Genomic DNA, 24,795 nt, shown 5'->3' on the forward strand with positions numbered 1-24,795 from the left:
GGTTTTTTAAACAGTCTGAGGGTTAAGCTTTTTTTAAGACTTCAATAACTTTGTCAAGCATTATGGAATAGTTGATATGTTGATTGGTGTTTAATGCCACTTCAGCACTATTGTGCTATTTTGTGGGCCTGGCTGTCAGTTTTTATTGGTGGAGGAAGCCGGAGAAAAACGACCTTCTGTTGGAAAACTAACAATCGGAATCCTAGTAAATTATGATTGAAGTTGAGGGCACTGCCTTGTGTAGGAATAGTTGACAGGCCAATGCAGTGGCGGATCCAGAACTTTTTGTAAAAGGGGCGGGGGGCACTGACTAACCTAGCTGACTTAAGGGGTTGGGCTGCTCCAGTCATGCTTCATTGATTACCTATATAAGCAACCAAATTTTTCCCACCAAAAGGGGGTCCCTTCCCCTAGATCTGCCTATGCAATGAGCCAATGATACAGTGTTAGAATACTTAAAACACTTGGGCACTAAAGCCCTTATTTTTGTTCAATAAACATTTAGATACAGCCTAGGGTTGAATTTAGCAAAATATCAATAACGTCCTCAAACCTTTAAGCAATATCAGGAAACTTTTAAAGAAGATTCTTCATACTCTATAATTACCTGACATGTTGACTAAAAATTATAATTTTTTTATGCATTCTTCCATAATTTACTTATCAATAATTATTTTGCAGTCAACCTTTAGGTATTAAAATGAAAGTTCTTGAATAACTTTGTCAAACCTTCATGAAATTTTACAAAACTTATAAAAATTAGACAGAAGCTTCTTCTTAAATCAAGAGAAAGAACCCGGAGCAAATTTTGATTTTATTTTTAAAGTAAAGATATAAACATGTCTTGCAATAATTTAAACTCAAGAGATAAGGGTCATATTGCAGATGGGGATTTAGAGGGAGGTCGCGCCTTATAAAGCTACCACTAAGCTAATAAGCAACATTTTAATTCAACAAATCACATTATTAAATAGTTAACATGATTGATGAATAGTGCAAACATCCAAGTATGAGCAATATTTCATCTAAATTGTTTGTAATCAGCGGGCCATGGTGATCCTTTAAGCTAACTGCAAACTAGTACATGTATTATTTGCAACTTTTGATATAAAGATTTATAGTTTAGAGCACAATGCGCAGAACGGTGATTTTTTTTTTCATTCAGTAAAACAAGTAAATGTGTCCAAAGCACTCGCACGATTGTTTTCTGTGTTTTGGGATAATTTCATAGAAATATGATCCAATATCCACCTTACCTATAATTTTTAGTGCAAATCATTTCTCTGGCCTTTCATTAATACTGTGTAGCAATGTTTTTGGTTTTTCCGGAAATGTGTTAATTTAAGGGAAACTTTCAGCAGAGACCACCCCTTCTGTTTTTCATTTTTTTTTAATACTGTTTTATTTTTTATTTATTTTTCATAATTTTATAAAATTTGTTAATTTGAATTTGAATTTAAATTTTGATTTTCTGATTTTCTAACTATTTCAACCAATTTCAATAAATGTTGAATTAAATGTTTAATAGTAAGAATTTTGTCTTATAAGAATATTTGTTTACATGTGTGGTTTTAATGATGATGGTCATTAATTAGTTCTGCACAGTGAGAAATTTTGTAGGAACTGTGATGTTTTATAGCTCATTTCACTAATTCACCAATGTTCTATTTCTTTTGAATCTTATGGATAGGTTTTAATGGGATATAGCACCTATTGTAGAATCTGTTTTAATAAGATGCCAGTATTTCCTGAATACTTTTTGAAGTTTTTCTGCTTGAGAATGATAATATGTAATGAATGATACATTACATCTATTTTCAACTTCCTTCTTTTTCTTTATTTTATCTTAAAATTGAGAATGGAAATGGGGAATGTGTCAAAGAGACAACAACCCGATCATAGAGCAGACAACACTTGTCTGTCTTGGAATTTGACTTTTGATAGAATTTGTTTTACCAATTTCAGTTAATAAAATAGTCTTTTTTTCTGGTTTGTGTTTCTAGGTAAGTGAATAAATTTGCCTTTAATATAGGATTTAAAGTTCCAAATAGGGTGGTTTGAGTTTTTAAGAAGATATTGGAATTTTTCTGTATTTTTTTCATAGAATTTCATATCTAAAACACCAGTATGTTCATGTTTTTGTCTTTGAAGATTTCAAGGTCTAGAAATTTTATGGAATGCTTATTGCATTCATAAGTGAACTTTAGCAGGTAGTGTTGTTGAATAACTTGCATTTTCAAACAGGAAATCCAATTTCAATAAGTGGTAGGGATGAGCCGGTCACCATGGTCACTATTTCAAGCTTCATTACATATCTCATGATAAAATCTGGAAATTTAGATGAAGGTCAAGTTTTAAACTTGCCTGTTTAAATCACAAGTGTCTGAAACTAATTAGATATCAGAATCTTTTGATGTTTGTAAATGTTTCCAATAGTGGTCAAATCAATTATCTCTTAATCAATTTTCCCATGCATTCTTACCAGCTATTAATTTGCTGTTTGTGCTTTTAATCCAATTATTTTGACATTTTCACCTAATTTATAAATAAACATTATAAAATATGTAACAATAAAACACTACATTACTGTCCTAAAAAGAAATTCTGATGTGTTTAGAGGAAATGGCAATGTAACTTTCATCTGTTTAATATACTATAGGTCTATTATTTGTTCATAAATACATTTATATGCTGTTATGACAGATATACATTCTTGATAAGTAAAAATATGATATGAAAAGGGTGGGGTATGTGCTGGATACAAATTCTCCTGGAAATAGTGGTGTACGTCATAAATACAAGGGTAAACAAACAAAAATGTAGTTTTTAGTCAGGAATATGTTTGCGCTTAACTTTTAAATACACTTCTCTTGGTTATGGCTGCATATACATGTATTACTAAGTAAATTCCAGGATTTTTTTGCATATTTACACAGAAACAGATAAATTCCAGACAAAAAATTAAAAACTGGTGTCTTCCATAGGTATTGCTTCTGACCTGTACACTCAAATTTCCAGACATATTGACAGCATCATGAAAAAAATTCCAGGATTTTTAAGTAGTATTATAATTTCAAATGCTGGAATTCCAGAAAATTCTGGCAATGGTGAAAAATATTTCCATGGATTTTTTTTTTCACAACTGATGTCTTCCATAGGGGGGGGATGGTTTATTTCTGGAATAGCCCATTTCAGGCATTTGGGTAGTCATCCAAAAAATATTTCTGAAACTTGCCCATACTCATAATTCAAACATCTTTATCTACAGATTATCCTCAGTAAGGTTATTCGCTTCTGTCCTAGTAAAACAGGGGCAATTGAACATGTTGGGAACAATGAATGCTCAAATAGCATAAATATGAAAATCCATTATTATAAAAAATTATAAGGATTGCTAATGAGATCACCAAAGACCAAAAGATGTGGATATAAGCAGTATATTTATGGTATCAGGTCCGTTCGCACCCAATACACTTTCGCACCCCACACATTCGCCCCTAGGTACGTTCGCACCCTTTTTTTATTCTAAAATCTAACAAACTATTAGATGTTTATATTAAAATATTATTATTTTCATAATTAAAATTCAGGAATTTTTAAATGAAATATAGTTTTAAAATGATTTGATGATTAATTATTATATGTTAATTATGTATGATTACTGTTAATATGGTGTTTACACAGCTTAACTTGGTGTTATTGTTATGTGTTTGAAAATCGTGATTATTGATTTAACTAGCTTGTAAATTCTGCATGTAGTTAGCATATATTTAGCTTGGTATGAGTAAAAACAATGACTTTGAAAATTCCAAAATGTTATTGTTGTTGAGTTTAATAGTGGTTTGGTATCTTAACATTAAAAAAATATTCAACACAAAAAACCTTTTTAGAAAGTCACTTTATTTTGAAACAATGGAAATATTTTTTTTATAGCAATACACTAACCAAAACATGATTAAAAAAGTATTCAACACAAAGAATGTCACTTTATTTTGAAACAATGAACATGATGAAAAAACACTTATTTATAGCAATACCATAACCAAAACATGATTACAAAATTATTCAACACAAAAATCGTTTTTTAGAAAGTCACTTCATTTTGAAACAATGAACAAAAAAATATTTATAGCAATACACTTACCAAAAAACGATTGAAAAATTATTGAACACAAAACCAATGAAAAGGGTGCGAACGTGAAATGGAGCGAACGGACCCGGATTCTATATTTATGGTGGCCGCAAAATGGTAGAAGTAAGCAATTTTAGGTTACGTATATATGGCCTTCAACAAAGAGCAAAAAGTATACCATATTCTGGGTTTGAAGCTTAGAAAATATAGTAGTAGCCAAGTGGGCAACCAAAAAAAAATATTTAGTCTACTTTAATATGAAGTAAGGGATTCAAATTGAGACGCCCGGCGAATATTCTTCAATGACTAAAGGATCGCTAGAAACTTAAGGAAGAAGAATTGGTCAGTCGAGACATTTCCCTGACTGGATATTATGATTGAAGTATAATAATCGCAAAGTCGGGAGAAGGGTGTATAAATTTTCGTACGAGAAAAACATTACTAACAGAGAAATTTTCATCTTCTGATGGATCTCTGCTTAACTTTATTCATCATCTTTTAAAAATAGAATAATAGGTTAAAAGGAACAGCCAAACGACACCAAACTGAAGTTACAGTAAGAAGAAGCATTAAACTGGACCCCTATTTCACTCTTATCTAAAAGTTTTTGGCAGAGCATCAATCAACGGGTGGCCAGTTTAAAGAAGCATGCAAAAACTTAGTAAACAAAGTCGGAATATAAAATTCTGGTTTTTGTCTCGCCTATCGCTGTATGCGGCAGCGACAGCGGCGTAAACTATTGTGTATAAAGCTTTATATTTCAGAAGGTAGAAGACCTGGATGCTTCATACCTTGTATTCAGATACCTTATGTTACTAAGGTTCCATCAGTCATATGCCCATTGTCCTTGACCTCATTTTCATGTTTCAGTGACTGCTTGAAAAAAATTACAGTTTTTTTGTCATGTGAATTTCTCACTTATTATGAGTAATAGGATAACTATATTTGGTATATAGGTTCCTTGCAATGTCTACATGTCTGTCAGACAAGGTTAACCTGACCTCAGCCTCAATTCATGGATCAGTGATCAAGTTTAAAGTTGGGTGTTTAGGTCTGTTTCTCAGATACTACAAGCAGCAGTCAACTATATGTGGTATATGGAATGATTGTAAGGGGTACATGTCAGACTGGCAGGTTTCAGCTGACCTTATCCTCATTTTCATTCTTAATTTTTTTATGGTTTGGTCTGTTTTTCAAGTACTGTAAGCAATAGGTCAACTATATTTGGTGTTTGGAATGATTGTAAGGTGTACATGTCTGTCTAGCCGGTGTCATTTGACCATGACCTCATTTTCATGGTTAATTGGTCAATGTTAAGTTTTTGTGTTTTGGTCTCTTTTTCAAGTACTGTAAGCAATAGGTCAACTATATTTGGTTTATGGAATGATTGTAAGGTGTACATGTCTGTCTAGCCGGTGTCATTTGACCATGACCTCATTTTCATGGTTAATTGGTCAATGTTAAGTTTTTGTGTTTTGGTCTGTTTTTCAAATACTAATAGAATAGGTCATCTATTATTGGTGTATTGAATGCTTGTAAGGTATACATGTCTGTCTAGCCAGTATCATCTGACCTTGACCTCATTTCTATGGTTCATTGGTTAACATAAAGTTTTTTGTGTTTTGGTCTGTTTTTCAATTACCATAAGTAATGGGTCAACTATATTTGGTGTATGGAATGATTGTAAGGTGTACATGTCTGTCTAGCCGGTGTCATTTGACCATGACCTCATTTTCATGGTTAATTGGTCAATGTTAAGTTTTTGTGTTTTGGTCTCTTTTTCAAGTACTGTAAGCAATAGGTCAACTATATTTGGTTTATGGAATGATTGTAAGGTGTACATGTCTGTCTAGCCGGTGTCATTTGACCATGACCTCATTTTCATGGTTAATTGGTCAATGTTAAGTTTTTGTGTTTTGGTCTGTTTTTCAAATACTAATAGAATAGGTCATCTATTATTGGTGTATTGAATGCTTGTAAGGTATACATGTCTGTCTAGCCAGTATCATCTGACCTTGACCTCATTTCTATGGTTCATTGGTTAACATAAAGTTTTTTGTGTTTTGGTCTGTTTTTCAATTACCATAAGTAATGGGTCAACTATATTTGGTGTATGGAATGATTGTAAGGTGTACATGTCTGTCTAGCCGGTGTCATTTGACCATGACCTCATTTTCATGGTTAATTGGTCAATGTTAAGTTTTTGTGTTTTGGTCTCTTTTTCAAGTACTGTAAGCAATAGGTCAACTATATTTGGTTTATGGAATGATTGTAAGGTGTACATGTCTGTCTAGCCGGTGTCATTTGACCATGACCTCATTTTCATGGTTAATTGGTCAATGTTAAGTTTTTGTGTTTTGGTCTGTTTTTCAAATACTAATAGAATAGGTCATCTATTATTGGTGTATTGAATGCTTGTAAGGTATACATGTCTGTCTAGCCAGTATCATCTGACCTTGACCTCATTTCTATGGTTCATTGGTTAACATAAAGTTTTTTGTGTTTTGGTCTGTTTTTCAATTACCATAAGTAATGGGTCAACTATATTTGGTGTATGGAATAATTGTAAGGTGTAAAATTGAGAATGGAAAAGGGGAATGTGTCAAAAAGACAACAACCCGACCAAAGAGCAGAAAACAGCCAAAGGCCACCAATGGGTCTTCAACACAGAGAGAAAATCCCGCACCTGGAGACGTGCTTCAGCTGACCCCTAAGCATAAATGTGTACATGTCTGTGTGACTGTTTTTTATCTGACCTTGACCTCATTGTCATGGATCTTTAAAATGTTAAGTTTATGTGATACTTGTAGTAAAACCTTTATCTTTAAGACATAAAATCAATGGTCAGTAAAACAGGCGAGACATTTCAGCGTGTGCACTCTTGTTAAATTTTTATTTACACTGAAAAAGCGACATTGATTAGATTTTTGGCCCACACTGGAATTTGATAATCACTCGCCAAGTGGGGGGTAGAGATGGAATATTTATGGGCCCACACTGAAATTTACTCGACAATGGCGAGTGGGCAACCGCTAATTTCAAACCCTGGTATAGTAAGCTGTAGAAGGCCCTGGCATGGCAGTTTTGATTAATTCAAACAAGAAAACAAATATAAAAATAAGAAGATGTGGTATGATTGCCAATGAGACAACTCTCCGCAAGAGACCAAATGACATAGATTTTAACAACTATAGGTCACAGTACTGCCTTCAACAATGAGCAAAACCCATACCGTATAGTCAACTATAAAATGGCATGATTTGAAAATTATATCTTTAAAAAAATAACGAAAAAAATCGGTTTCATACAATACTTGTTAACGATTTTCTGCATTATGCGAGCATTTTAACAAAAACATCGCTGTCTAGAACAATACAGGTAAAAATGTAATTTGCTTGATTTTCAGTGAAAAAGGATAGGGTCTGCTCTAAAAAGTTATGGTGGGTCGGGTACTGTCAACACAAATATTATTTTTTATCTAATTGCTTCAGCTTTTCACATAGAACACTGTATGGATCTTAATAAAGAAAATAGATATCCATGAAATTTCCAAGTTTTTTATGCATCTTTAAAAATTAGGCAATTAGGTCTTTCTACTTTTCGATGGAAAGACCTATTGTATTTGTTCTGATTATTATTAGGTCTTTCCACTTTTCCGTGGAAAGACCTATTGATTTTGTTCTGATTATTTTTTTTCTTTTGCTGTTTGGTTGTTTCGCAAGATGTCGGTTTGATATTTGGTATATGATATCGAACAGTTTATGCGCTTTCAAAACTGACCCTGCTTAACTGAATACTTTTCTTTGTAAGAGTTATCTCCCCGAACACTGTTTTTCTTGTGTTTGCTACTTCTTCGTAACCGTAAAAGATTACGACAAATTTATTTTACCAAATTGCTCGTTATATCTTCAGGATTAAGGGTATCATTTGAACCGAAGCTATCCGGAGACTCCATATGAGAGTTATTTCCCCTTATGCATTTGATATAAGTAATTTGCATTGGTAAATGAAAAACCAAAAGTGTTAGAGACCTTGGCTTATTCTCACTTCTTTTCATAAACCGTACAAGATATTGACGATATATTTCTATTAATTTGTCATTTGCAACATGTGGTAACTTCTAAATTTTGGTTCAAAGGGTGCGTAGACATTAAATGGGAGTTTTCGCCCCTCTTATATTAAAAATTAGGCATATAGTGATATAACTCATTAACCATGTATAATTAAGACCTAGGGTCTTTTGATTTGAAGCCCTTGGTTAATGACCTTGAAATTGAGCTCAAGGTCATTGGTAAATTTGACGTTCCAGATATTGACCTTTGCTTTTAGCTCATATGTATACATGATAAAGCCATGGGACTTTTTGCATTACGTTGCAAGCCACTTGACCATGGAAAAGCCAACCGGAAGTGACCATGTATAAACCGGAAGTAGCTATTTTTTGTACTTATTAAATGTAAAAGTATATTGAACCATATATTTTTGGAATCAGTATCAAGTAAACTATAAAAAAAAAACGGAAGTGACATTTTTCAAACCGGAAGTAACAATGTATCTCCCTTATTTAGAAAAAAAATGTATAGAAACCATATATTTTTGGAATCAGTGTACAATAAGTTATCCTTTGACGCTGGATATGATATTTTAAAAGTTCTATATCAAAATTGATCTTTATGGGTGGAAAGACCTTCAATTGTTCTCTGAACAATTGGTTTTTAATTCTGATCAAAATTGCTTTTCATATTTGTATTTTGCCAATAACCTAACACTTTTTATACGACTGCAAAAAAAATTTGTGGTCGTATATTGGTATGACGTTGGCGTCGTCGTCGTCGTCGTCGTCGTCATTGTCGTCGTCCGGCGTCGTCGTCGTCCGAAGACACATTGGTTTTCGCACTCTAACTTTAGTTTAAGTGAATGGATCTCTATGAAATTTTACCACAAGGTTCAATACCACAAAAGGAAGGTTGGGATTGATTTTGGGGGTTATGGTACCAACAGTAAAGGAATTAGGGGCCAAAAAGGGGCCAAAAATAAGCATTTTTGTAACTTCCAGACATAACTTGTGTGTTAGTGTATGGATCTCTCTGACATTGTACCACAAGGTTCCATATCACAAAAGGAATGCTGGGATTGATTTTGGGGGTAATGGCCTCAAATTTTAGGAATTAGGGGCCAAAAAAGGGGCAAAACACAAGCATTTTTCTAGTTTCATGACAATAACTTGTGTGTAAGTGTATGGATCTTTCTGAAATTGTACTACAAGGTTCCATATCATAAAGGGAAAGCTGGAATTGAGTTTGGGGGTAATAGCCGAAATATTAAGGAATTGGGGGCCAAAAAGGGGCCAAAAATAAACATTTTTCTAGTTTCCAGACAATAACTTGTGTTCAAGTGTATGGATCTCTCTGAAATTGTACTGCAAGGTACCATACCACAAAGGGAAGGCTGGGATTGATGATGGGGGTAATTGCCTCAATATTTTAGGAATAAGGGGCCAAAAAGGGGCAAAAAAACAAGCATTTTTACAGTTTCAGGACAATAACTTGTGTGTAAGTGTATGGATCTCTCTGAAATTGTACTGCAAGGTACCATACCACAAAGGGAAGGCTGGGATTGATGATGGGGGTAATTGCCTCAATATTTTAGGAATTTGGGGCCAAAAAGGGGCCAAAAAACACATTTTTCTAGTTTCCAGACAATAACTTGTGTTCAAGTGTATGGATCTCTCTGAAATTGTACTGCAAGGTACCATACCACAAAGGGAAGGCTGGGATTGAGTTTGGGGGTGATGAATCATAAGGGGGTTCAAAAAATTTGGGGGGGGGATTTTTTTTTTTTTCATTTTTTTTTTCTTTTAAAATTTTCCATTTTAAGTTGGTTATTTCTGATTTATATTTAAAAGCAAATAATAATGATATGATAGGAGATACACACCAAACAGGATGTGTAAATTATTATATAATAAGTATTGTGCAATAGCAAGAAATTTTCAATTGCACAGTATTGCACAAAAGCAAGAAATTTCAATTGCACAGTATTGCGCAATAGCAAGAAATCTTCAATTGCACAGTATTGCGCAAAAGCAAGAAATATCCAATAGCACAATATTGCGCAATAGCAAGAAATTGTCAATTGTACAGTATTGCGCAATAGCAAGAAATATTTAATTGCACAGTATTGTGCAAAAGAAGATACTTTGTATAAAATGCTTATTTCTTGACCAATTTCAATGGGGTTTTATTCTTGAATTCTTGGGGTTCTTTAATATGCTGAATCTAACCGTGTATTTAGTTTTTGGATTTAGGCCCCGTTTTTAAATTGGTCCACATTGAGGTCCAAAGGGTCCAAAATTAAACTTAGTTTGATTTTAACAAAAATTGAATTCTTAGGGTTCTTTGATATGCTGAATCTAAACATGTATTTAGATTTTTGATTATGGGCCCAGTTTTCAAGTTGGTCCAAATCGGGGTCCAAAATTAAATTTGTTTGATTTCAACAAAAATTGAATATATGGGGTTCTTTGATATGCTGAATCTAACCATGTATTTAGATTTTTGATTTTTGGGTCCCGTTATCAACTTTGTCCACATTGAGGTCAAAAGGGTCCAAAATTAAACTTTGTTTGATTTCATCAAAAATTGAATTATTGGGGTTCTTTGATATGCCGAATCTAACCGTGTATTTAGATTCTTAAATTTTGGTTCCGTTTTCAAATTGGTCTACATTAAGGTCCAAAGGGTCCAAAATTAAACTTAGTTTGATTTTAACAAAAATTGAATTCTTAGGGTTCTTTGATATGCTGAATCTAAACATGTATTTAGATTTTTGATTATGGGCCCAGTTTTCAAGTTGGTCCAAATCGGGGTCCAAAATTAAATTTGTTTGATTTCAACAAAAATTGAATATATGGGGTTCTTTGATATGCTGAATCTAACCATGTATTTAGATTTTTGATTTTTGGGTCCCGTTATCAACTTTGTCCACATTGAGGTCAAAAGGGTCCAAAATTAAACTTTGTTTGATTTCATCAAAAATTGAATTATTGGGGTTCTTTGATATGCCGAATCTAACCGTGTATTTAGATTCTTAATTTTTGGTTCGGTTTTCAAATTGGTCTACATTAAGGTCCAAAGGGTCCAAAATTAAACTTAGTTTGATTTTAACAAAAATTGAATTCTTAGGGTTCTTTGATATGCTGAATCTAAACATGTATTTAGATTTTTGATTATGGGCCCAGTTTTCAAGTTGGTCCAAATCGGGGTCCAAAATTAAACTTTGTTTGATTTCAACAAAAATTGAATATATGGGGTTCTTTGATATGCTGAATCTAACCATGTATTTAGATTTTTGATTTTTGGGCCCCGTTATCAAATTGGTCCACATTGAGGTCAAAAGGGTCCAAAATTAAACTTTGTTTGATTTCATCAAAAATTGAATTCTTGGGGTTCTTTGATATGCTGAATCTAACCATGTATTTAGATTTTGGATATTGGACCATAATAGGTGAATGTCCAATTTAAAATTTTTAAGTTCTTAGACCACATTCATTCTTTGTCAGAAACCTATGCTGTGTCAAATATTTAATCACAATCCAAATGCAAAGCTGTATCAAGCTTGAATGTTGTGTCCATACTTGCCCCAACTGTTCAGGGTTAGACCTCTGCGGTCGTATCAAGCTGCGCCCTGCGGAGCATTTTATTTAACTATTCGAATGAATTCAAAGTTTTACAATCAAAAAAGTTATTAATTGAATGTGTGGCTGTGTGCCCTTAAAGATAAATACAATAATTCATATATTTCAGAAGTGTGCAGTTGACTTTTATGCCCAAACTGATGATAGTTAGGTCTAGGAGGACAACCTCCTTGTTTACAGTTATTGTTACTTATTTCTCACTTATGAAATATTCAATGAGGTTAATTTTAAGCTTCTTTCATTAAAAAATACACTTGAAGTGAACACATTTATTACATAAGCATTACCTGTAGGTAATAAGACACAGTACAAGAAATTTAGCCACATTTTAATTTTACAGTCTGTAACAAAATCTTTTCCAACTACTAGTCACAAGACAAATTTTCCTTATGTGTCTTAACAAAGTTTTGCAAAATTACTAGTCCGATAAAATTTTACTAGTCTGGGGCATCAGACTAGTGGCTAACAGTGTAGGCTGTTTAATCTAGTTAAAAGTTTAAACAAGATATGAAAAACAATAGTGTGCATACATCTTATCACATCAATAGTTTAGTCTAAATCTGTCAATTATTGTGATACATGTAAATGAAACCATTGATTTCAACATTTGAGAAGACTCTGAAATGCATTCTGAAATGCTAAGTTAGTAACTTTAAGTCAATCATCAGTGATCTAGGATTAAGTGTTGGTTTCAGAGCTCTGCATGCGCAGTATTTAGAATTTAGATATTTATTTTTCAGACTAACATAGCAGAATGATAGACATAGCTGTACTGGCCGGGGTGGCTATTGTCATTTCCTCTGTTGTGTTGGTGTTTGGATGTGTTTGTCATCTGTTTAAGAGAGGATCAGGATTCACAGTAAGTTTTTATGCCCCCGCCGTAGCGGAGGGGGCATTAAATTTTACCCTTGTCTGCCTGTACGTACGTACGTCCCAAAATTGGTTTCCGTTTTCTAACTTTAGTTTGCCTCAACCAAATGTTATGAAACTTATACACGATGCTTATTACCACAAAACACAGATCAAGTTTGAATTTTGGTGGTGTCACCTTATACCGCTCTAGAGTTATGCCCTTTACAAATGGAAAAGTTGCTGAATTTTTCGTTTCCGTTCTCTAATTTTTTAATAAAGATATAACCATGATTGTAAAGAGATGAAATGATTGATAAATAAAGACAACAAGTGTCCAAGGAGAAAATGCTGTTCCTCTTCTTCAATGTTTTGTGAAGGGATTTTGTGTTATGAATTACTCACCATATTCAAACTATTCCTTTAATTTTTAAACATAAGTACATGTACTGTGGATTCACTTATATTTGTGGATACCAATTTTTCATGGATTGAGGAAAAACTATTTCTTTCATGGATTGACATCCGATCTCGTGGTTTTGTCAAAGCCTGCGTTCAAGCTTTAAAAAAAGGTGTTTCAGTGAGCATTTAAATTTGTGGTTTACCTTGACTCATGAGATCAACAAAAGTTGGTATCTGAAGAAAACTAACGAATCCACTAAAGTAGTCAAGAGCACAACATGAACATTACACTATGAGCTATATGATTTTCTACAAAATATGACTTACAGAAAGGTAAACAATTCCTATTCTAACTCATTCCTGTCAAACTTATTAAGATAAAAGTATAGCAAGGAAGTTGCAAAGTTACAAAGTGTGCTTGAAAAAAAGCATTCACCTAATTTTTCAACTTTTAGTAATTACTAGATACATTTTGTAAGTTGACAATTCAAATTTTAAAAAAATAGACAAATAAACTCATTTATTTCCCTGTGATTTTGATGGTGTCTTAAACTCACAATAGTCCAGCTAGGGTTTAAATGTAGAGACACAGAGTTTAAGGATGAAGGGAATGTTAGCACTGTTTCTTTCTAACAAGGGACATCTTGATCATATTAGCACTGTTTCTATCTAACAAGGGACATCTTGATCATGTTAGCACTGTTTCTATCTAACAAGGGACATCTTGATCATGAAAGCACTGTTTCTATCTAACAAGGGACATCTTGATCATGAAAGCACTGTTTCTATCTAACAAGGGACATCTTGATCATGTTAGCACTGTTTCTATCTAACAAGGGACATCTTGATCATGTTAGCACTGTTTCTTTCTAACAAGGGACATCTTGATCATGTTAGCACTGTTTCTATCTAACAAGGGACATCTTGATCATGTTAGCACTGTTTCTTTCTAACAAGGGACATCTTGATCATGTTAGCACTGTTTCTTTCTAACAAGGGACATCTTGATCATGTTAGCACTGTTTCTTTCTAACAAGGGACATCTTGATCATGTTAGCACTGTTTCTATCTAACAAGGGACATCTTGATCATGTTAGCACTGTTTCTATCTAACAAGGGACATCTTGATCATGTTAGCACTGTTTCTATCTACCAAGGGACATCTTGATCATGTTAGCACTGTTTCTTTCTAACAAGGAACATCTTGATCACAAGGGACATCTTGATCATGTTTACAGATAATGAATGAATAATAATTGAGGACAAATTAATGTAATTTTACAGGAAATAAATGAATATTTACTGGATTCATAGAATCATAGTATTCTTGGATTGTCAAAACCTTTTTCCAGCACTTAAAATTCTTCTTTTTTTTTGCATTGGAAAGTATTTATTGTCCTTCAGAATGCATAAATGCTAAGAACATGTAGAACATTACTATAATGACAGAGGGGAGGTTTGACGCTATATTTTGGGCTAGTTAGAACACTGACTCTGTCTGCCGTCTTGTCATAAGATGTTACACATGAAACCTAACTCTGATAAGCAATGTTGGTTCTTGTATAGGCAAATATCTAGTATAAAAAAATTAACACTTAAATATAGAATTAATTATTTGTTGCTATATGTAGTTCAATTATTTTGAAAGTATAAATGCAATAGCTATATACCGATATATAACACATTTATGTGTAAACATGTTTTGCATGAAGTCTACTACAAATATCTTGGATCTTGATTAAAAATCAAAAAAATGTTTTTGCTTGCTAATGTGAAAATAAATTGGCCAATGAGACAACTATCCACCATAGTTCAAATGAAGAGGATGTAAGTAATTATAGGCAACCATATGGCCTTCAACAATAAGAAAAACCCATACCGTATAATCAGCTATAAAAGGCACTGACATGAAAAATATGAAACAATCCAATTGAGGACACAAATGGCCTAATTTATAACAAAACAATTTATGAACCAAAGACAACCACTGAACTACAGGCTCCTGACTTGGGACAGGTCCTTAAACATGCTTTAGTAGAACAATAACAGTAACATAAAATAAATGTGTGTTTCAAGTCAATTGTAAATGCTTTACTTAGACCAATACAATTTTTGTTTTTATTTTATCCAGACATTTGAAAATGATTTGGAGGGTGGCTTTGGAAACACAGTCTTCTCCCAAGGTGATACCTCTGATATATCACAAGTTACATTTGAGACCATCCCAGATATACTAGCCAAAACAGTCACTGCTACAGCATTGAGGCCTAGAATATCATGTACCAATACAGAAATACAGAAACAGAGTGCTAAACGAGTGGGTAAGTCAGTCATACCACCACACATTACAGAACCAGAGTACTAAACAAGTGGGTAAGTCAGTCATACCACCACAAATTACAGAAACAGAGTGCTAAACGAGTGGGTAAGTCAGTCATACCACCACACATTACAGAACCAGAGTGCTAAACGAGTGGGTAAGTCAGTCATACCACCACAGATTACAGAACCAGAGTGCTAAACGAGTGGGTAAGTCGGTCATACCACCACAAATTACAGAAACAGAGTGCTAAACGAGTGGGTAAGTCAGTCATACCACCACACATTACAGAACCAGAGTGCTAAACGAGTGGGTAAGTCAGTCATACCACAACACATTACAGAACCAGAGTGCTAAACGAGTGGGTAAGTCAGTCATACCACAACACATTACAGAACCAGAGTGCTAAACGAGTGGGTAAGTCAGTCATACCACAACACATTACAGAAACAGAGTGCTAAACGAGTGGGTAAGTCAGTCATACCGCAACACATTACAGAAACAGAACGATAAATGAGTGGGTAAGTCAGTCATACCACAACACATTACAGAAACAGAGTGCTAAACGAGTGGGTAAGTCAGTCATACCACAACACATTACAGAACCAGAGTGCTCAACAAGTGGGTAAGTCGGTCATACAACCACACATTACAGAAACAGTGCTAAACGAGTGGGTAAGTCGGTCATAACACCACAAATTACCAAAACACAGTGGGAAACATTCTTGTAAGTGAAAATGTCACACATTTTTTACCAAAAAGTGGTAAATGAGTTGGTAATTGAAACCATCACAAAAAACACAAACAATGTGCTTAACAATTGGGTAATTGAAACCGTCACAAATAGCAGAAATAAAGTGCTATATCACTAGCTAAATTAATCCTATAATACAATAATCACAGGCACATAGGAATGGAGTGGTCATTGTGTTTGTTATTCTACTTATACAAGTGAGACCTATATTATCATGAAAGAAAAACAGTGACACTTTTCATGTATTGCTCTTTTGTATGTTAGCTCAAATAATTGCTGAATACTCTGAGACTTTCTATATTTCCTAGAGATGAATGCTTGTTAGGCCAAAAAAAAATATGTCTGTTTGTGGTTACCCAACCGACCCTACTTTTGAGCGCTGACCTTAAGTCATATTGTTCCCGTAGTAAAGTGAAAAATTAAATGAACGAAGTTAAGAGTTGCCAATAAAATAAATCCATTGCCTATTATATCTAAATGTTCACAATCGTGAATATGACATCTGTTTAAAGAAACTTGCGACTCATGTGATGAAATAAATCACTTTGCCGCCATTTTTTCCCAACCAATTACCAAGGGAAATAATCCAATCGTTAAAAATACTGGTAAACTCAGCCCATGGACAACTCAAACCACGTTAAGACGGACCGTACGACTCAAATTCATGTCGCAAAAAATAAAATGAAAAAATAAAATAAAATGGAAATACCGACCTACCTACCTTATTTTTTTTTAATGATGTAACCTTAAGCAGACATATATTTTTTTGTGGATCATGTCTGAACAATACATATACATACACCCACCATAAAAAAATACAGAAACAGCTGTACTGTATACGTGCATATTTTTGAGGTTTGACTGCATCTATTTCTGCATGGCGGTTAAATTTGGGCATTATGATAAATTTGCACTTCATATAAATATTTTGCATTCTGAAGTTAATTTGTGCAGGGAATATTTTCATGTATTTGATGTGAACATGAAATAGGCGAAGATTGAACTGCATAAATATTTCCATGTTTACAGTATGCAAAAAACCAAAACATAGCAAGGAAGTATCAGGATTTAAATATATGGAACCCTTTTTAATTTTTATATTTTTAGCACACCTTTCTTTTATGTAATTGAGCTTAACACCCTATATGTACTATAGTGAATCCACAGTCATTTTTATTTCAGCTTCCTTCAAAGCTTTTCCTAGAAGTCATCTGACCTACATTAAAGAAATGGGTGTTGGTTGGTTTGGTCAGGTTAGTAATATTGAATAAAATTTAATGACCTTCAATGATATATCATACAAGAATACTCTATTTGCCATAAGTGTAGATATATATGATATATTCTTTGGTTAAAAAAAAATGTGTATCCACCAAATTAAAACCATCCATCTGGCAGTGAGTTATCTATGTTTAAAAGGAACATTTTCAAAGTGCAGATATTAACCAACAAACTGTAGGTCCTTATCATCATATGTCAACAAAATTAACTGAACATCATAGCACAATACATCAGTGTCACCCTCACTATATGTTAAAAAAAATCTTTACCACAACTTTTGAGGGGTCTGTAGGTAGCAGGTTGCAATTCAAACTGTCTGCCTCTTTTCGTGTTAATAGTTTCTCATCCTGAATATGCATGAAATAATTGCCACTGGACATTCAGCAAGCAACAATCATTGAATCGATCACTGGCTTCATACCTAGGCCTATTTCTACCTTTTTGAGTAAACACATCATAGTGCATTGAGGTAAACATTAATTTAGATCTTTAATATCCATGTCCATGTCATGAGTAAACACATCATAGTGCAGTGAGGTAAACATTATTTTAGATCTTTAATATCCATGCCCATGTCATGAGTAAACACATCATAGTGCAGTGAGGTAAACATTAGTTTAGATCTTTAATATCCATGCCCATGTCATGAGTAAACACATCATAGTGCAGTGAGGTAAACATTTATTTAGATCTTTAATATCCATGCCCATGTCATGAGTAAACACATCATAGCGCAGTGAGGTAAACATTTATTTAGATCTTTGATATCCATGCCCATGTCATGCAATGTATATGTAAATTAAACTCAGATATTCAAGTTTATACAAAAGAATCATGAGAATGTATTTATGTATCACTAGTGGTCAAGAAAACAAATTCCTTTCAAAATGACATACCTACTAAAATTATGGACAAAGGGAGATAACTCAATTCAAAATATTGCCTGAATAATACAATTAAAATTACAGTGGAAAATGAAAGCAATCTTAACCCCTAAGAGTTCATAAAGCACTTTTTATATTTTGCAATGTTTTTGGAAAAAGTTTTCTTATATTTATACTTGAACTTTATTAGTTTGTGTGTACTGGTAAGTATGTTGATAAGAGATTTTTTTATGCCCCCGCCTAGAAGAGGGGCATTAAGTTTTACCCTTGTTTTATTTGGAAATAATTTTTAGTGGGTTTTATTTTAATTATTGTACTTGATCTTTCACTCACTAAGTCTTTTGGGTTTTGTTTAATTTTTGAGTTAGCTTGCACGGTTTGCACATCAATTAACGTCCTACAAATAAGCATTTTAACTTATAATTGTGTCAGATAGAAATTTCATAAACACTTACAAAACTATATTGCCTGTGAAACTGTTCTGACGGTATATTAGTAAATTAACATTCATTTTATGTGAAATCCTGTTTACAATTTTACACAGTGAATACCTGTTTTATATACTGCTTTCCATCATTATTGTTATGGCCCTGCCAGTTAGTGTTCATGCCATTCAGCTGACCATTTTTTCAATGAAAACACTTTTTGTGAGAGGGGCCATTAGTTTCGTTCCAACACATCTAGTTTTAAATTACAATCCTTTAATTTCTTATTTGTCAATTTTAAGATATCTATTACAGGTACTTGTAAGTGAAGCGTACAACATGGTGACCAGTAGTAGGAGTACCCGTGTTGTTGTCAAAATGATGAAAGATGATGCCAACTCAACAGAACAACAACTATTTCTTCAGGATCTCTCAGTCTACAGGTAACTTTAACAACTTAAATTTGCAGGAAAGAGTGATTTGGTAAAAGAACACAATTTGCGTATTTTTTGGATTCTCAATAAAAAAGCCTGGGAAATTATTTTTTTAGTCCCCTACTGACGAAGTCAAAGGGGACTTTAAGTTTGCACTCCGTCTGTCTGTCCGTCTGTCTGTCTGTCTGTCCATCTGTCAGTCCGGCAAATGAGCTTTCCACACTTTTTTTCTTCGTTCTTGAAGATATTGATTTCATATTTGGTATATAGTTTTATCATGACAAGTTATAGATCAAGTTCGAATTTTGTTCCGGTCTGATGATTTAGTCCAGAGTTATGGACCATAACTCTAGACCATATCTAATGTTAGAGTACTATGTTAAACCATATTTCTGTACAAAGGGAGATAACTCATTTTTTAAAAGACATTCTTTGTTAAATTATTTGAAGAATTTTTTTGACAGGTTTGTTTTTTATTTATTATAAACTAATTTTCTGAATGCTATATATATAAAAAAAAATTATGAAGAGAAATCCTTTAATTAGATAATAATCTATTTTTATTAATGTATATATTTCAATACATTACATTGTGTAGATAAAAGTTGTTGACATTTTATAGATAAGTTACAAATCTATATTAGTTTGTGACAAATGAAAGAAAAAAATATTTGGAACTATTAATTATATCTGATTATAATTTGAAAATAGATATACACTGTATTACATCATATCTAATTTTAGAGAACTATTAATCATAGCTGATGTTTTTTTCATCATGCTTATATGATAATGATTGATAATTGGTATATAGTTTTATCATGACAAGTTACAGATCAAGTTCAAATTTTTGTTTCGGTCTAATAATTTTGTGTAGAGTTATGGTCCTTGGACCAGTGATCGGGAAGGACGTGCGCAATGCGCCAATTGCGCTTTTCGACCATAAATGTTGCATAGGGTGACAAATGTAAGCGCCCACATGGCACACGATATTTTTCACTTCGTTTTTAAACTTTAGATATCGTAAAATGGATTTCCGATCGTGAATCATGTCGCCATGTGTGTGTACAAAACTGTGTAGTGTTCCCTCCAATGATAGGAGCACCACCTATTGATTTTTAGGACGTCTCGGGCGTTTTTATGGTAATAATAGCAACATGCGGTATAACTGATTACCCAAAATACGTAATAAACCATCATTCATGATATAAATTTTTATAAACAACTTTAAATTTGTGAAATTTGGCTAGAACAGTCGAAAATTTTTCTCTAATTATAATTTTTTAAGTAATCTTGCTATTATTTCGATTGAAAAACCCAAAAGCCTTTTTATGAATGTAGTATTTGTTTCCATAAAAGGCGCTTAACTGTCCTTGTCAATTTTTTGGTCTTTAGCTTGTTTGAACATTTTGTAAACATGCCTTCAGCGAATTGTTGTTGTGTCTTATCAATTAACATTACTCTCTACTGTTATTCTTGTCATCGCGATGAAGTAATAATAATACAAGAAGTGCAGAGGAAATGCCAGAAACGTCCTCTAATACGGAACGTCTGGAATAAAGTATGGCAATCGACGAAGACCCAAATTTAATGTAAAGAAAAACATGAACATGAACAAGGCAACAGTACCAGTTGTAAATAAAGGTTATCGTAAATATTGCCAGGTTTGGAAGAAATTATTGTATATTCATTGAAATTGAAATTACAAAGCACAGGAACAATATCCATGATATCAATTAGAATCATACAGGTACTGTAAGTACCACTGCCTCATTGCTGAAATATACATTTTATTTTTAAATTATTTATTGTAAACGAATGGCCCACTCATTTGACAACATGGCCCATTAATTCTAAAAATGGCCCATTGAATTTATTTTATGGGGGCCCTGGGCCCATAGAGAAAAATTCCTTCCAGATCACTGTTGGACTTGAAAAATTCACTCATATAATCAGTTTTCCACACTGTTTTTAGTCATGCTTGAAGATATTGACATGATATTTACTTTTTGTTTACACCATGACAAGTTATAGAACAAGTTAGCATTTTGTTCCAGTATAAGGAGTTTTTACCCGGTAGGGGACTATGTATTGCCATGCAATACTCTCAGAATACTTGTTATAAATTACACAAGGTCCTTACTCAAAGCGAAAACGGTTTGGACCTTAGATCTGCACATTTTGATAAGCCTGTATGTTTGGTTTTATGATGAGAAAATAGTACAATCATAAAATTGTTTTCTTCCTATTAATGCAATGAAATTTTAACAAAGGTCTGAAAGCTCACAAATAATTTGTTTTTGTATTCAGAATAAGAAGTCTTGTATGATATTGCTATGTTATTTTCCACACTTGCCTAACTCCAAAGAAGAGTTAGAATAAATACACTGTAAACAAGATGCAAGAGGAGACAACTCACTCTATTTCCTGTAGAAGGGGTAAATTCAGTAAAAAATCTCCCATTGACTGTAATGCTAATCTATGTCTTGAATTAAATTTATACCTGATTTACCTTTAGAAATTAGAAAATTTCATATATCATTCATGAAAGTACAAATGTAGCCCTATCATTTGCAACAATAAAAACATAGGGTCATGCGGCATTTTTGGGCATTCACATGGCCTTGTTTACAAACACTGTAGATTCGCACTTAATTCCTTCACTGACCCCCATTACTTTTCAACCCTGTAGTAAAAAAATTTAGTACATTCAGCATTTATTTTTTATTTTTTTTCAACTCTAATTTTTATCCATCTATCAAAAAATATTTATTACAAACATTATCTACCAATCAGAAGAGCACATGACTTCAGTTTTATACAGAAAGCTCTCCCCCAAATGGGCGGTCCCTGATGACGTATATTTATTTACTGAATTTACCCCTATAAGGGACTTTTTAGTAGCTTTTCCCTCTTTTTTTGTAATAATCATGTAATATATCCAATTTTCAAGTTCCAGTTTCAATACAACATTCATAAATGCTGAACTTGTAAAGATAGAGGAAAATTTATACTACAGCCCATACTGCGGCCAATGTATATTTGGTATATAAAGTTGCATATTGACTGTTTGTAAAAGAATGGTGTAAAATACTATGCTTAATAAATATGAATTGTTTTCTGTGTTTGCTTTGACCAGTATTGCAAGTACATCTAGAAACTAAAGTCTTGATGTACTCTTAGTTAAATTTTGCCTTATATGGAAGTTTTTGATTACATACCCTGAAAAGACCACAAAAACACTTTTCAAAGGCTTTTTTAAGCAGTTTCATACAAAAAAACCAACGATTATGTTTCATTTTACTAAATTTGTGTTTTAATTACTTGTAAAGTTCACAAAATGTCATTGACAATCACTCTGCAGAAATTCCTGTTACCCCAACATCAGGATGGTTTCTTCGCCAAAACTAGACAGACAAAACTGAAGTAGAAAAAAGTGCCAAATATGAAAAAATAAGACTGGGTATGACCAAACTTTGCATTTGGAAGATTAAAGTAACAATTTAGAATATTTAAAAGCAATTATTTAACATAGTAATCCAATTACAAACATTTCAACACTAGTTTCATAGATGAAGGGCATGTAATCATAAAAAGTTATCTACAATTTTTTTTAAATAAAGAAACGCAATGCGTTATGTAAAAATAAATGAATATCTCCATGCGGTCAGATTATTCAAGTGTTAAAATACTTGAGAAGTGCTTATTTACAACTTGTTCTACAACTTAACATGGTGAAACACAGTTAAAAAAAAAAACACTGTCAAAGGGAGGTAATTCTGATTTTCCATATGATTTTACACATAATGAGGAGAAATATGTGCAAAATGTGTTGTAAAATGGGGGGAATATTTATGCCTTTCATTGATATCATAACTCTCAAGTGTAATTTCTATTGTTTCTTTCAATCTGGAAACAAAAACTGATTTTTACCATATACCCCATGCTTCCTCTCACAGTACACTCAGTGCATCTTGGATAGCCGAGTTAAACATAGAAATTTGTGTAAAAAACAACTTCAAATGGTTCCAAAATGCTTCCATTACATTAATATACACAGGAAATAAGTTTTGTGATGATTGTATGGCCTTGGACAAGTACAGTGACAGAATGCATATTTTCCTATAGGGGTAAATTCAGTAAAAAATCTCCCATTGACTGTAATGCTAATCTATGTCTTGAATTAAATTTATACCTGATTTACCTTTAGAAATTAGAAAATTTCATATATCATTCATGAAAGTACAAATGTAGCCCTATCATTTGCAACAATAAAAACATAGGGTCATGCGGCATTTTTGGGCATTCACATGGCCTTGTTTACAAACACTGTAGATTCGCACTTAATTCCTTCACTGACCCCCATTACTTTTCAACCCTGTAGTAAAAAAATTTAGTACATTCAGCATTTATTTTTTATTTTTTTTCAACTCTAATTTTTATCCATCTATCAAAAAATATTTATTACAAACATTATCTACCAATCAGAAGAGCACATGACTTCAGTTTTATACAGAAAGCTCTCCCCCAAATGGGCGGTCCCTGATGACGTATATTTATTTACTGAATTTACCCCTATAGTCAACATCCTTTGTAGTATAGATATTTCATGAGTTCATTATACAATGGCAATCATAGACACATGTAATTTGACTGATTAAATTAAATATTAGTATCCTTTATAAGGGGGAAGTTAGTGTCACTTACTTAAAAAATAGATATTTAGAGGATTGATTTTACCCTTGTTTTCTTATGTAACAGATCAAATTGTTTATTTCAGAGAGCTGGACCATCCCAATGTATTGAAGTTGCTAGGACAATGTACAGAAGCCTCTCCTTTTTTAACTATTGTTGAGTATGCTAGCATGGTAAGTCTATTTTTATTCTTTTTTTCCATAATTTTACTGATAAATACATGTAGACTAAGTTTATTTGCAGTTAACATTAGGTACAGTACAGACTGGGGTTCAAGTTTTATAGACATCAGTTACTTTGTCAAAACTTCATAGAACTTTACATTACTTTGGCAAAAGCTTTTTTATGATTAAGAAATAATGTTCAATGCAAAATTTTTAAAATGTTTTTGTCCTTTATTTTTTCATATTTTTCTGATAAATGGACTTTTTTTGCAGTTGACATTTAGATACAATCTAAGATTATTTTTTTTTAGACATCAGTAACTTTGTCAAACATTCATAGAATGTTATGAAACTTAGACAGAAGCTTCTTAAAGATCAAAAAATATCTTCAGAAGAAAAAAGTTTTAAGTTTTATGCCCCCGCCATAGCGGAGGGACCATTAAGTGTTACCCATGTCTGTCCGTACCGTCTGTCCGTCCTGAACATCCCCAAAATTGGTTTCCGTTCTCTAACTTTAGTTTGCCTAAATCAAATATTATAAAATTTATTCACAATGCATATTGCCACAAAACAGAGATCAAGTTCGAAATTGGGTGGTGTCACTTTTACTGTTCATGAGTTATGCCCCTTTATAAATGAAAAAAAATGCTAAATCTGTCGTTTCCTTTCTCTAACTTTATAGTTTGCCTAATAATAATTCAGTGTCCTTGATTTAACTTGAATGTACTCCAAAAGCTTTATATACATGAAAATAAGTAA

At 32.9% G+C, this 24,795-nt stretch overlaps 1 protein-coding gene across 2 annotated transcripts in view; it reads left to right on the plus strand.

Moving 5' to 3' along the window:
* LOC127708088 (serine/threonine-protein kinase LMTK2-like) overlaps positions 1 to 24,795 on the plus strand; it is a 49,945-nt gene that overhangs the window by 2,666 nt on the left and 22,484 nt on the right. For both annotated transcript variants that reach the window (XM_052212904.1, XM_052212905.1), the window contains exons 2-6: positions 12,569 to 12,687; positions 15,211 to 15,400; positions 17,336 to 17,406; positions 19,059 to 19,186; positions 23,958 to 24,045. In XM_052212904.1, coding sequence (XP_052068864.1) covers positions 12,583 to 12,687; positions 15,211 to 15,400; positions 17,336 to 17,406; positions 19,059 to 19,186; positions 23,958 to 24,045 — 582 coding nt within the window. In that variant the 5' untranslated portion in view covers positions 12,569 to 12,582. The remainder of the gene's footprint in view (positions 1 to 12,568; positions 12,688 to 15,210; positions 15,401 to 17,335; positions 17,407 to 19,058; positions 19,187 to 23,957; positions 24,046 to 24,795) is intronic.

Source organism: Mytilus californianus, unplaced genomic scaffold (genome assembly GCF_021869535.1).
Source record: "Mytilus californianus isolate M0D057914Y unplaced genomic scaffold, xbMytCali1.0.p SCAF_7, whole genome shotgun sequence".
NCBI lineage: Eukaryota > Metazoa > Mollusca > Bivalvia > Mytilida > Mytilidae > Mytilus > Mytilus californianus.